The sequence below is a fragment of the Xenopus laevis genome, chromosome 2L (genome assembly GCF_017654675.1).
Source record: "Xenopus laevis strain J_2021 chromosome 2L, Xenopus_laevis_v10.1, whole genome shotgun sequence".
NCBI lineage: Eukaryota > Metazoa > Chordata > Amphibia > Anura > Pipidae > Xenopus > Xenopus laevis.
Window position 1 is genome coordinate 94,986,577 of NC_054373.1, and position 15,155 is coordinate 95,001,731.

The window sequence follows — 15,155 nt, forward strand, 5'->3', positions numbered from 1 at the left end:
TCTGGTTTGTTTTTGATTGTTTGAGTAACACTATGCATAGGATCTGTTCCATTGATTTGGATGACGTACGCCTTCGGAGTTTGCTGTGCAGCAGTCTTTTACAGCTTTTTGGCTTGTGTGCTTTAAAATGCAGTCATCACTAAAGCTATTGTGGGAAAAGTTGTAGGGAAAATCTGTCCTTGGTTTAACCAAGAATAGATGTATTCAAAACAGACTTCCCATTAGGGAAACAAAAAAGTACAGAAGTAATAGTAGTGTGAAGCAATATTAAAATATTTGGGATTTCTCAAGATACATACATATCAAATCCCACACCTGCACTTGTTTTACTGCATTGTACTAGGAAGTGCATCCTAGTCCTAAATTAAAGGGATACTGTCATGGGCAAAAAAAATGTTTTTTTCCCAATAGACATCAGTTAATAGTGCTGTTCCAGCAATATTCTGCACTGAAATCCATTTCTCAAAAGAGCAAATAGATTTTTTATATATTTAATTTTTAAATCTGACATGGGGCTAGACATATTGTGAGTTTTCCAGCTGCCCCCAGTCATGTGACTTGTGCTCTGAAAAACTGCAGTCATTCTTTACTGCTGTACTGCAAGTTGGAGTGATATCACCTCCCTCCCTTCCCCCCCCCCAGCAGCCTAACAACAGAACAATTGGAAGTTAACCAGATAGCAGCTCCCTAACACAAGATAACAGCTGCCTGGTAGATCTGAGAACAGTACTCAATCGTAAAATCCAGGTACCACTGCGACACATTCAATTACATTGGAGAAACAACAGCCTTCCAGAAAGCAGTTCCATCCTAAAGCGCTGGCTCTTTCTGGAAGCACATGACTAGGCAAAATGACCTGAGGTGGCTGCCTACACACCATAACTTGCTGGTTCAGGAATTAAATTTTATATTGTAGAGTGAATTATTTGCAGTGTGAGGATTCTAATTTAGAAATAAAAACTTCATCATAAAAATTATGACAGAATCCCTTTAAAGCTGGGACTTGGCTCACAGGTTAAAAGAGCAGCGTTTCCCATACTTTTAATCCAATTCCAATTGATTAATGCTTGTGGAAACCGAAAAAGATATTCTACATTTTCCTCCTTTCCCATCACATGCAAGTCTTATTTGCCGAGACATTTGTGTTTGAAAATATACCACTAATCACACATATATATAATTTTCTTTGTATGCTATGCGTTTATGAATGGAAGCCACAAAACGCATGACAAAACTGTCAACAGTTTTGTTTACAGCTTCTTCACCTTTACTTTTTAAACATTTAATTGTTTTGAATGGTAAGGATTTCAAAATTAACTGGATTTTTAATGGTTTACAGCTGGAAAAACACTCCAAATTTTTAACATTGAAATGAAAAGCAAGATGAAGGCCCACACCATGACCGATGATGTCTCATTCTGGAAATGGATCTCCTTGAACACTGTCGCTTTAGTGACTGACAATGCAGTCTATCATTGGAGTATGGAGGGGGAATCTCAGCCAGTAAAGGTGTTTGACCGACATTCAAGCCTGGCAGGGTGCCAGATCATTAATTATCGAACAGATGCAAAGCAAAAGTGGCTGCTTCTCACTGGAATATCTGCCCAGGTAGCTGACAAATTTGGTGTGAACGTTCTTGTTTATTATATTTATTGCAACACTATATAGCTGTACCCTTTTCTAAATGGGCTTTAATGTCACCATTAATGATGGGCGAATTTATTCGTCAGGCATGGATTTGCGGCAAATTTGTGCACTTCGCCAACTACGAATGTTTTCACGGAACTGCACCAAAACTTTTTTTAAAAAAATTGTCACTCGTCAAAATTATTTATTTCATAGTTGCCCTTTAATAAACAACCTAATTTTCATTTTATTTAGCAAAACCGGGTTGTGGGAGCCATGCAGCTTTACTCTGTAGACAGGAAAGTGTCTCAGCCCATTGAAGGACATGCTGCCAGCTTTGCACAGTTCAAGATGGAAGGAAATGCTGAAGAATCAACCCTCTTCTGCTTTGCTGTAAGGGGTCAAGCTGGGGGTAAGGTATGTACTGACCAATGGAGTTTGTTTTTAATGATATTTTTTGTTTTCAACCAGAATTATCGCTATGCGTTGTGCTATCTGGCTGTATAGATCTTACAAATAAGGAAACATTAAAGAGTGAACACTAATATTATACAGGGAGTCCCTTGCGTTACATACACCCAACTTACTTACAACTCATTCTTACAAACAGAGGCTATTAGAGTAATGTACTGTGGTTTGCTTGTCCATTATTCGCATTTAGTTTTAAAAAAACACCTGCCCCAATCCCCTCTGGTGTGTGTTGTCTACTGCAGAGAACAGAAAGATAAAAATAAATATTAAAATGTTAAGACAAACATCTGACTTGTTGCATTTAATAAGTACATGTATATGTTTCAACTTACATACAAATTCATTTTAAGAACAAACCTATCTCGTACGTAACCCGGTTACTGTCTGTATTTACAAAATGCGTAAGCAGTCAAACTTTTAAGTCTTCATCTGCAGTAGTTCCAGGAGATAGCTAAAAGTGCTTGGTTCAGCTATTTTATTTCTGCTTTTCTCAACAGACTGCACCTGCTCTAACTGGCTAACTATGGTTAACTTGCCTGCAGAATGCAAAAAATATTAAACACCCACTGAAGTGGTTGCATGTCTATATCAATAATAGGTCACATTTAATCAAATTTTAGTTCAACAACACCTGGAAGGCCATGTTTGGACATCTGTTCATACAGCACACATAAGTAACTCTCTTAATAAATCTCTTGATGAGGCCTGTAGAGAGAGTAATTTTCAAACATGGCAAACTTATCCACTTCATGTTACTTCTTGGTCTGTTGTGGGTTAGGTTTTTGTGAGGAAAAAAAAAAACAAGTCTTAGTTTGGACCTTACTAGTAGCCTTACGGCCACTGTCCCCAGCATAGGTTTTTATTCTGGCCGGAGAAAATACAATAGGTGATTTGGGATGCACATTCACAAGGGTGTCAACATCTGATAATAACAGTCATTATGCTGTTTTGTGTGCAGAATGGTGGGTAATCGTGTGAATAAGTTAATCATATATATTGTATTTTTTAGCTCCATATTATAGAAGTTGGTACACCACCTACAGGCAACCAGCCATTTCCAAAGAAAGCTGTTGATGTCTTCTTTCCTCCAGAAGCTCAGAATGATTTTCCTGTAGCCATGCAGGTATGATTTACTGTAATTGTGAAATATAATGAACTAGAATTTGGTTATTTTTTCACCCCACCCAAATGCCTTTTTTAATTTTTTTAGCAAAACAGGACTGAATGAGAAGCACTTATAAAAAAGCCACTTATACTTATATACAGCATTTCAAATTTGTCCAGATACCGAATATGATTGATAGCTTGTGGATCCGGGTGGTTTCCATTCAAGAAAGTTATATCTATGACCTTAGGTTAATGTCACGTGGCATTTTGTTTTGTTTTTTACATTTGCATTATCTCCCTGTTACTACATGCATGGGATGGATTTCAGCTTGAAAATGCCATTTTTGACATTAGCATTTTAATTAAAGTATGTTGGATCGTTGCATAGAATTACATAGAATTACAGTTTATTTCATTATGTAAATAATTTTGGGTAGATGTCCCCTATAACTTTTATTACATGAATTTGTTTATGCGTGTTATTTCCTTTCTTTCCTTACACTGTGCTTAATTTTATTTGGTTTTTTTCTTTCAGTATTTTTTTTATTTGTAATAACTATTAGTGTTTACCAGGGCAGCATTGTTTTGATTTGGCATGTGTGCAGATATGTATTTGAATTAATATTAAAATGTTATTTCCTTACAGATTAGCAGTAAGCACGATGTTGTTTTTCTGATTACAAAATATGGCTACATTCACCTTTATGACCTAGAAACTGGCACCTGCATTTATATGAATCGTATAAGTGGGGAAACCATCTTTGTTACTGCCCCTCATGAAGCCACAGCTGGAATCATCGGAGTTAACAGAAAAGGACAGGTAAGACCTGTGTAATTGAATATGCCCACATACAGCCACACTAGCTCTATGTGGGCATAAAAGATTTAATCGCCTATTGGCTACAGAGGTTTCACACTTATAGCATTGGTTAATAAGCACGATACTTGGAAGAGCTGAAATCTGGCTAAAGATTGTTTGCATCCAAAAATGCTACAATCCTTTTTTTTAGAGCTTTACCTCCCTTTTAATAAATACATATAAAGTATATATAAAGTATAGAAATCAATAGGATTTGGAGTTTGCTCAGCAGAAAGTAACAATGTTTGAATGCTTAAAGGGATTGTTCACCTTTGAATTAACTTTGAGTATGATATAAAGAGTGATATTCTGAGACAATTTGCAATTGGTTTTTATTTGTAGTTTTTGAGTTATTTAGATTTTTATGCAGCAGCTCTCCAGTTGGCAGATTCAGCAATCTGGTTGCTAGGGTCCAAATTACTCTAGCAACCTTGCATTGGTTTGAATAAGAGACTGGAATATGAATAGTAGATGGCTTGAATTGAAAGATGAGTAAATAAAAAGTAGCTCTAACAATAAATGTGTAGATTTACAGGGCTTTTGTTTTTGAGATGGAGCCAGTAACTCTTATTTGAAAGCTGGAAAGAGAAGAAGAAGTTGTCAAATAATCAAAAAACAATAACAAAAAAAAGGGAAAAGTTGCTTAGAATTAGCCATTCTATATCATGTCAAAAATTATCTTAAGGTGGGCCACCTCTCTGATATATTAAATTTGGGTAAATTTACATATTTCTAATATTTTTAGGATAAACACTTGGGGAAAGTGTTTATTTATAAACGTTTGTTTGAATTCCAGGTTCTTTCTGTGTGTGTGGAAGAGGAGAACATAATCCCATATATCACAAACGTTCTGCAGAACCCCGACCTAGCTTTGCGTATGGCTGTACGAAACAACCTTGCTGGAGCTGAGGAGCTTTTTGCTCGAAAATTCAATGCTCTCTTTGCACAAGGAAATTATTCAGAAGCAGCAAAGGTGGCTGCAAATGCCCCAAAGGTATGGCCTGCTGCCTAGTAGCATAGTAAACTGAATGCATTTTGAATAATCTTGGTTATATTTTAAACTCTTGTTGTTCAGTATCCCTGGTGTTTAATTTTGTTATAGTTGATTCAGGTTTATTTCAGTTATTACAAGTCTCTCTCTCCCTTTTTAAAGTAAAAAAGCACCAATAAAGCTTGGTTTAGTGATTTCATGATCAGGCTTGGATATGTGGAAAGGCCACAAAGCATTGCAACCTGCAGTAGCATTCATTATGTGTATAGAGAATTACATATTCTGAATGGCAGCCATGCATTGCCTCTCATGTGTATGTAAGACAACAAACAATTTTATGCACCCTGCATGCATTTCTAAACACACAAAAAAAGCCTGTATAAGAACCCTTAATGTTGCCCTTGTGAACTAGTCATCATTCTTGTTTACGTAAACCTCTGCCATGCAGCTCTAGCTGATTGTTGGTGTATGTAAGCAAATGTGTTGCTGTGTACACTGCAGTGATGTAAATGGTGGAGGATGGTCATATTTTGTGACTTCATTATTGAATTAAATAAGGATGTGAAGGCAGACTGTTTTTTCTGACAATGTTAGAAAACGATAATGCGTGACACAACCCTAAAAGTGAAGGTAATTTGCTGTAGTTTAGCTAGAGGGGAGTGATGAGAATTCTGAAGAGGTTGATTGCAGTTAGTTCTGGAACAATTTGAACTTTTGGTACATTTTCTCTGCTGTATGCTTCACCTAGTGGCAGAAATCAAAATCGGTGTATTTTCTCTTATTTATATAGCACCATCAATTTTATACATCCCTTATAGAGATTATAAATCATTAACTTCAATCCCTGTCCCAGAGGAGCTTAGAAGCTAAGGTTATTTGAGGTTTTGGATTAGGTTTAATCTATCTACATAGAGAGAGATGTATCATTAAACTGCACAAGGAAAAATAAATTGCAAAAAATATATTTTTAGAAATACTTACAGTAAATGATGAATTGCATTTGGGTTTTTTTGTGGCCAGTAGCATATTTAAAAGATGCTGGGCCCACAGCAAAATATGACGTTCTTCCAAAAAAAAAAACGAAAACAAAAAAAAAACACAAACAACTTGTCTATGGTCAGTAGCATAACTTTGCTGCTCCACAGCAAAAGGTGACGTTCTTTTCTTTGTATTTGAAATTGTCCATCTGTCAGGACCATACAGGCCCCTCTAGTCATGGGCCCTTAGCAGTTGCAGTATCTATTACATTTTTTTTGTGTTCTGAAATTTATTTCATTTTTATAGGGAATACTGCGTACACCGGAAACGATCCGCCGTTTCCAAAGTGTTCCTGCACAACCAGGTCAGACCTCCCCATTGCTGCAATACTTTGGAATTCTTTTAGACCAAGGCCAGCTGAACAAGTTTGAATCATTGGAGCTTTGCAGACCTGTGTTGCAACAAGGTCGCAAACAACTGTTGGAAAAATGGCTTAAGGAAGACAAGGTAAGTTCCATTTTCCATTCACTTTTCCAAAACTGTAAATGTACCCAGTTTTTGTGTATGCCATAATAACCAAGGCTTTTTATACATGATAAAAAATAAAAATATGTATTTATAGCAAAATAACTATCCTAATTTGATTAATGTATAGCTGGAGTGTTCGGAAGAATTGGGAGATCTCGTAAAGTCTGTTGACCCTACACTTGCCTTGAGTGTTTATCTGAGGGCTAATGTTCCAAATAAAGTAATTCAGTGCTTTGCAGAGACTGGACAGGTTCAGAAGATTGTGCTGTATGCAAAAAAGGTGGGTTCCTATCGTATATCTTTATATATCACTACTTGCATATGCAACACTTGTAATACAGTTTTACAATACATTCATTGTGGAAATGGGAACAAATATTGTATAAAAACAAATTTACTTAGGGCTTTGTTACTTAGCGGTCTAGAGAATCCATAAGAGCTCTAGAGAAACTGACAATTACTTTAGGTGAATTAGCATGTAGTATATTTATGGTAACTGTATATTAGGTTGAGTTTGTGTACAGTGTTTATCTATGCCTTTGTCCGAGGGACTTACAAAGTATACAATTCAAGGTATGCTGACATATGTAGTTCACTAATAAGTGCCTAGTGCTGAATATTGTTGTTGTGCAGCATGTTGTTTAAGCTGAATTGTAATTAAATTGTAATTGCAGTGTGCTTTGGTAGAGTACATCTCTCCATGCTTAACCTAGGTGTTACTTACAAAAACTTAATTGGCAATAAAATGAAACCTTGTATTTCAATCTGTTGCAGGTGGGCTATACCCCTGAATGGATTTTCCTGCTGCGAAATGTTATGCGAATCAATCCAGACCAAGGCCAACAGTTCGCTCAAATGTTGGTCCAAGATGAGGAGCCTCTTGCGGATATCACCCAGGTAAATGACATTTAAATGACTTAAAGTAACTAATTTTTTTGTTTTTTTGAATATGTTTTACAGGTAATAACATAATAATATGTCTGCTTTTTTACTTAGATTGTGGATGTCTTTATGGAATACAACCTTATCCAACAATGCACTGCTTTCTTATTGGATGCTCTAAAAAACAACCGTCCAACTGAAGGTCCTTTGCAAACCCGTCTCCTTGAAATGAATCTGATGCATGCACCTCAGGTATCTCTCTCCAAGTGATAATCTTATTTTTCATGCTAACCATTACTGTAAAATGATCTTGCCTTATTTTAGGTTAATAAGCCTAATTATGTGTATAATACAACAGAAGATTGTAATATTCCTGCTTTATATATTTTTCACTGACACACTCAAACCTCAGTGGCCAGTTTCCGCAGAACTCTGATCTCCTCTGTGTTCATTCACCCATCTGCTTTCAGACCCTCTCACCAGCTATGTTTTCCACTCTCCAGGCTGCTCTCCAGACTTCTTTATCATGTAATACTGGGTTTACTGTTATGAAATGTCTGGGCTACTTTTATGCCAACGTCATGTGGTGCTTAGATAGGACAGATTTTGCCCACAATATATTCAACTGTGTGCCTTGTGTGTGCATACTGACACGCCAGTGCCGTGTCTGTCGGTGCTGCTGAAACACTGGGTGTTTTATTTTATTCTCCACCCAGAGAGAAAACTTAATAAAACACTCATATTGCCTAGGGTACACAATACTGAGGTCTCTGTAATATACTGGGGTCATTGTGCCATGAAATGGCGCCTATATATCAAAAATACTGGGTCCACTAGGTAGGAAATCGTGGGACCCACTGTGTCATGTGCCACTGTCACAAAATGCTAGGCCCTTTTCCCCAGTATATTCATATTCATGAGTCTGTGGCTACTGTTTTAGTCATAATATTTTGGGGCTGCTGTCTTGAAACACTGTACTCGCTGTATCTTTAAAGGACATGTAAAGCCTACATTTTCCTACCATGTATATAAGTTGGGCATATCTTCCCCACCCAAGCCACTTCATTTGTACAGCATATACCCCCTCCATTTGTCAGCGCCATCACATTTTCCTAAAACACCCGGCGGCCATTTTCCCTCTGACACATCATTAGTAACATTGACATGCAAACAGGACATGTATGCTGTAAAGTTCATGCAATGCAGAATGCATGTTACACAGGCACAGCATACTTTCATAAAAAGTTTTGCTGGGGTTGAGCACTGTAATGGTTAAGCTGAGCTCAGGAGAGGTTAGGAGAAAAAAATAGGATCAGACAGCTAGAGTTTCTATGGGTTCCAGCAATGCCATCTCTTCATTGGCTGTTAGACTGGAGGGAGTCTTTAGTAATCTGAGCTGAGAAGAACTGAGCATGCTCATTAACCAACATCCAAAGTAAATTCCTGACAGAGAGGGCAGAGTGGGTTAGAGATGGAGAAGGATTTCTAAGTGATTATGGGGATGCTGCAGCCTTACTGTTAACCTTTTAACAACCGGAGTGGCAGGTATCTAAATATTTCAAAGAGGCTGTTCACTGATTACATTTTTGTGGGGAGGGTTTACATGTCCTTTAAAAAGAAAAAAAAATTGTTGGCAGTGAAGGCAATCACTGACTGCCTGCTTCACATTTGTTTCTACCTAGGTAAAAGACGGATGTCTTAAAATACTGCTGCCGCTGGGTCATGCATTGTGTCACATTACGTTTAACCGTGCTCCTCATATTTAGAGTCACTTTAACCGATGCGGGGTATTACTAAACTGTAAATCAAGGGAGCTTAAACACAAAATCTGATTTTAAGTGAATGTATCACAACAGAAGTACACTTTCATGTGCCAGTGTTACTCACGGGCCAACAGAGTTTTGCTTTGTATGAAATCCTGGAGAAAACTTTCTCAGGCACATATAAATGGTATTTTGACTCGATAGAAACGAAAAAGTCCTAATTGGGAGTCTTGGTTAATGCCAACTTTGAGTGGCCAACTTCAGTCAGTAAACAACTAATATAGAGGACTGTGACAACACTAAAACCATGCTTTCCATTTCGTATATTCTAGGTGGCTGATGCGATTTTGGGCAACCAGATGTTTACACATTACGACCGTGCTCACATTGCACAGCTTTGTGAGAAAGCAGGCCTTCTTCAGAGAGCCTTGGAACACTTCACAGATCTGTATGACATAAAAAGGGCAGTTGTCCACACACATCTTTTGAATCCTGAGGTAATTGCTAAATGTATAACCTTTTTATTTATTTTTTTTGTATGCTTCACTGTAGCTAGTCAGGAAGAAGCATATTTTAATCAGTCATTACAAGGCCGTTACTAAACAAAGGATTTAAGTAGGTATACTGAACAGCACAACAATAAAATAATTAACCAGAAATTTGTTAGGGTTACCAAATTTTCCAGTTTGTGAAAGATGATTAATGCCTTCAAGTTGAAATTTGGTTCATTTTTGAACATAAACATCTAAAACCAGACTGACTCACAGTTAATGAGGTTTTCTGTGCTTTTTACAGTGGCTGGTGAATTATTTTGGCTCCTTGTCTGTTGAAGATTCTCTCGAATGCTTGCGTGCCATGCTTTCTGCAAACATTCGGCAAAATTTGCAGATTTGTGTCCAGGTCGCTTCCAAATACCATGAGCAGCTTTCCACTCTGTCACTCATTGAACTTTTTGAATCTTTCAAGAGCTTTGAAGGTAAGCTATCCATTATTCACGGGAAATCTTTGGTGTCAACAAATTATTCAGAGGTGGGAGGGGGGTAGTGGAGTTAATTATTATGCTATAGGCTTAGTATCTTCTGGGGCCCAGTAACTTCTGGGCCCCATATATTTATCAATACAAATATTACATCTTCTGTAATATTTAGAATGACTATATGTTTTCTTGAAAAAGTACATTTGCAAAATAAAAGTATTTCTGCATTCTCTTTGCTTTGATTTTTCACAAGGTTTATGTAGGCATCAGCTGTGTCTGCAGGCTTACTGTAAAATGTGTTTTTTTGAATCTTTATGGTATTAACTTCTAAGGCATATAAAACTCGATGCTGTTCCCACTTTATTCAAATGCACGGTAACCTAGAAGCATAGGGATACTTGTTTCAGTTTTTACACAGTACCACATGGTTCCTTTTTATATTGTTGACTTATTGCCTATAATGTAGTACCACATTTATGGGATTATTTACTAAACTTCAATTTTTTTCTGGTCGAGGTTTTTTGGGCAAACACTCAAATTTTACAAGGTTTATTATATCTTGAAAGTCCAGATCTGAAAATCCACCATCTCAAACTTGTTGAGTTCATGTAGAACTCAAGGGCTGAGTAGATACCGTGATCTGAGCTGGGTTTCATCTAATAATCTGAAAAATTTGAGGTTTCCAGCCGATAGCCTGAAAAAATAGATCAATTCATGTGTCAGTTCTGAATACATTTTACAATTTCACTCAATTTTATCAAGTTTTTTCCTGACCTGACTATTTTGAGTTATTTTATTGATAAATAAGATAAAGTCATGAATGGGAGTTTTGTCAAGCTTGGTTTAATAAAAAGATGAGATAGATTTGTGTTTTAGTAAATAACCCTCTTATTGTGCAGCTTTAAGAAGTGGGTAAACTGAGCTGTGGCAGAGCAGTATTAACATCTTATCACTCTTAAAGGAGAAATCAACCTGTTCTGAAAAAAACCTGTACCCCCCACCCAAGGTAGACCTCCTCCACCCAAGCTAATTACCCCCCCCGGGAGATGCTCCATACTTACCCCTCGCCGAAGATTTTTCCAGCAAAGTTCCACGCGTCCATCTTCTGTGTCCTCAGTAAGTTGACTGCAAATTCTGCAATTTCTGTGTAATTATGCGCAAACTGCGCCAACTGCGGATGCACAGAAATACCAATCTCTCAGTAAGCTTACAGAGGAGCAGGAAGATGGACGCGTGGAGCTTCGCTGGAAGAATCTGTGCCGAGGGGTAATTATGGAGTATGGGGCATCTCCCTGGGGGGGGGGGGTAGTTAGCCTGGGGAGAGGAGGGAGGGAGGACTACCTGGGGTGGGTGGGGGGGAGAACTGTTTTTTTTCAGAACAGGTTGAGTTCTCCTTTAAGTACATATAGCATTTTAAGTTCTTTGAGCTAAACCAGAAGTGAATTGCTAGGCTTTGCAGTATTTACAGTATGACAAAAATGTAGATGGCCAAATGTAGAATTATTGGTTTGATCTGTAGAAGAAAAAGTGGGCATGTGTAATGTAAAAGTTCTTTTACTGTGATTGTATATGTCTGTGTCCAGCTAGCTGTACTCTCGGATGCAGAAAGAATGTAGAATGAAAAAATCTGTCCAGCAGCTGAAATGAGCCCTGCTGCTGTTAAGTCATATTTCTCAATATAATTCTGTTCTTGTTGTAATTGACCAAAGCATATTAATATTATATTTTCTGTTTTTTAGGGCTGTTTTATTTCTTGGGCTCTATTGTCAACTTTAGCCAGGATCCCGATGTGCATTTTAAATATATCCAGGCAGCTTGCAAAACCGGTCAAATTAAAGAAGTTGAAAGAATAAGCAGAGAGAGTAACTGTTATGATCCTGAGCGAGTGAAAAACTTCCTTAAGGTAATCTTTTTTTTTTTTTTTTTTTCCCCATTGACAGTCCGTGTCGGACTGGCCCATCGGGATACCAGGAAAACTCCCGGTAGGCCCAGGTGTCATTGAGCCCTCATGATACTAAACATTTGGCATATTTCATGGCCATTCCCTATTTCATTGACAACAAAGAGGCTAAATAGATGGAAAAATAGATTATAGTATTATAATATGTAAAGAAAAGAGACTAGAGAGGTTGAGTGAGGAGAGGAAGAATAATAGTACTGAGAGTGGGCCCCTGGTCTAGGGTTTTTTGGTGGGCCCCTGGTGTCCCAGTCCGACACAGTTGACAGTGGATTCCTGATTTAGCAGTAGGTTTTTGGTACTCTGTCAGAGGTTTTGCTCATTAATATTTTTCATTTCTGGGACACTAGTACTGTTTGAACATTGGTGCATATAAATATTTATCTCTAACTCCAACATTTAAACATTTGAGTATAATGTATTTTAATACAGTGTGATATAAGCTATGTTTTTACTTCTGTAAAGTCCTGTACACACACACACACACACACACACACACACACACACACACACACACACACACACACACACACACACACACACACACACACACACACACACACACACACACACACACACACACACACACACACACACACACACACACACACACACACACACACACACACACACACACACACACACACACACACACACACACACACACACACCCCCCCCCCCCCCCCCCCCCCCCTTCACATTCCTAGCCAGGGCATGAGATGAATAAGTTTCTTATTAACAACATGCAAGCCACTTTATTTTCTCTGTGTGGCACATTGCCCCACTGACCACATTCCTAGTCCATTGGCACATTTTATCCAAGTAAACCTAGAAAATAATTTGTATTTTAAGTGATATTCAACCCCCAGTGCAAAATGTAAGAATAATTAAATAGCCTTTAATAACATTGCCTTTAGCCTTAAGCTTTTATATGGTTTTGGATCACTTTAACGAGTGCATATGACGCATACATTCTATAATGTCAAGTTCGAATGTGTTGTATTTAGAATTCTACATATAGATGTATAGAAATATATATGTACAGTTTCCTGATGGGAGTTATTTTTTGTGCTTTTCCTTTTGTCTTTGGAATGAGCAGGACATGTACAAGGTAAATTTTGTGTAGGCTTCCCCAATATCTCCCTATCTTCACGATAAATATGTACATGTATATTTTTTTGCATAATAAAAGAAAACCTAATTCATGGCAGCTTTACAATAAACATTCATTACAGTAACAAAGTAATTTGTGTATGTATTACTATTAAAAGCAGTGTTTGTCCCTTTCTATTCTCTGCCCTGATGTCTCAGACTATTGATACAATGTAAGACAAGGCAGCTGATTAACAGATCTGTCTCTGCTGGGGAACGAAGACTTTTGCAACATTAAGCAAATGTCTTTTCAGTCGCAGTTGTTTTTACAAAAAACTTTAAAAGCACCAAAAATGTAGATTGGAAAGTTGCTTACAATTATGTTTTCTTTTATTAAACAAATGTTTATTTTAGGGTTGACTTACCCTTTCAACGTTTAGTAGAAAATAAGATTTTAAGGATAATAGTAATCTAGTGCGCTTGTAGCAAGCAGAACTGTCCGATATATGTAACAATTACCCCATCCATGCTTGATGTCTATATTGTATAATGTAGGAATGATTTAGTCTGTCATCACTTTGTAACGGGTTAGACTCAATGGCACAATTCTTACATGGGTGTGGTGGTTGCACCATTTTAACTGCCGCTCCTTGAAAACTCCATATACCCTAAATTTGCATGTGTAAGAAAAAGCACACTCCCTAAATTCTAACCTCAGTTCATCATCATTAGTGTCTGGAATCTAGATACAGTTAAGCACTAAAGATTCCACTTAATATATTACATCAACAATGATTGCATTAAAACTACAAAGATATATTGTTTCATCCATGTATCCTCTGTTTTATAATCTATATTAGAAGTATTCTGAGCTTCTTCTGTGTGACTTTATAGATTTTATTTTATAGCCAGATGCATTCTTTATTTTTATTATTTTTAAAAAATAGTTCAGTTGTATTTTGTTCCTTGTATTGTGTCCTTTTTAAGCCTTTTTAAAATGTTTAAATCCTTTTTCTTTGTTATTTTAACACCATTTGCCCGCATATTTTTTTTACAGGAAGCCAAGCTCACAGACCAGCTGCCACTGATAATTGTATGTGATCGTTTTGACTTTGTTCACGACCTTGTCCTGTATCTGTACAGGAACAACCTACAGAAATACATTGAGATCTATGTTCAAAAGGTAATTGCTAACAAACCAAAGCCATTCTGCTGCTGCTGCTAATATCTTCAAAACAGAAGTTTATATACATGTTTTTTCAAAATGAACCAGTTAATAGTGCTGCTCCAGCAGAATTCTGTACTGAAATCAATTTCTCAAAAGAGCAAACAGATTTTTTTAAATTTCATTTTGAAATCTGACATGGGGCTAGACATATTGTCAGTTTCCCAGCTGCCCCAGTCATGTGACTTGTGCTCTGATAAACTTCAGTCACTCTTTACTGCTTTACTGCAAGTTGGAGTGATATCACCCCTCCCTTTCCCACAGCAGTCTAACAACAGAACAATAAGAAGGTAACCAGATAGCAGCTCCCTAACACAAGATAACAGCTGCCTGGTAGATATAAGAACAACACTCAATAGTAAAATCCAGGTCCCACTGCGACACATTCAATTACATTGAGTTGGAGAAACAACAGCCTGCCAGAAAGCAGTTCCATCCTAAAGTGCTGGCTCTTTCTGAAAGCCTACACACCTCGTTCATCAATTACATTTTATATGGTAGAATGAATTATTTGCAGTGTATACAGTTTAATTTAGAAGTAAAAACAACATCATAAAAATCATGACAGAATCCTTTTAATTATAGTAATCTTTATAAAGCAAACACCAGTTTTACCACTGCAGGCCAACATTACATTATATTTTAAATACTTTAAAATAATTTGTTGGTGTTAGTTGTCCACTAAGGGCTTTCCGCTGAG

At 37.2% G+C, this 15,155-nt stretch overlaps 1 protein-coding gene across 4 annotated transcripts in view; it reads left to right on the forward strand.

The window, feature by feature from the left end:
* The window catches only part of cltc.L (clathrin, heavy chain (Hc) L homeolog), a 67,902-nt gene that overhangs the window by 31,788 nt on the left and 20,959 nt on the right, over positions 1-15,155 (forward strand). For all 4 annotated transcript variants that reach the window (XM_041580989.1, XM_041580991.1, XM_041580990.1 and 1 more), the window contains 13 exon segments: positions 1,340-1,608; positions 1,882-2,043; positions 3,107-3,220; positions 3,851-4,024; positions 4,860-5,057; positions 6,339-6,539; positions 6,688-6,840; positions 7,335-7,457; positions 7,557-7,694; positions 9,538-9,702; positions 10,001-10,181; positions 11,921-12,084; positions 14,288-14,413. In XM_041580989.1, coding sequence (XP_041436923.1) covers positions 1,340-1,608; positions 1,882-2,043; positions 3,107-3,220; positions 3,851-4,024; positions 4,860-5,057; positions 6,339-6,539; positions 6,688-6,840; positions 7,335-7,457; positions 7,557-7,694; positions 9,538-9,702; positions 10,001-10,181; positions 11,921-12,084; positions 14,288-14,413 — 2,168 coding nt within the window.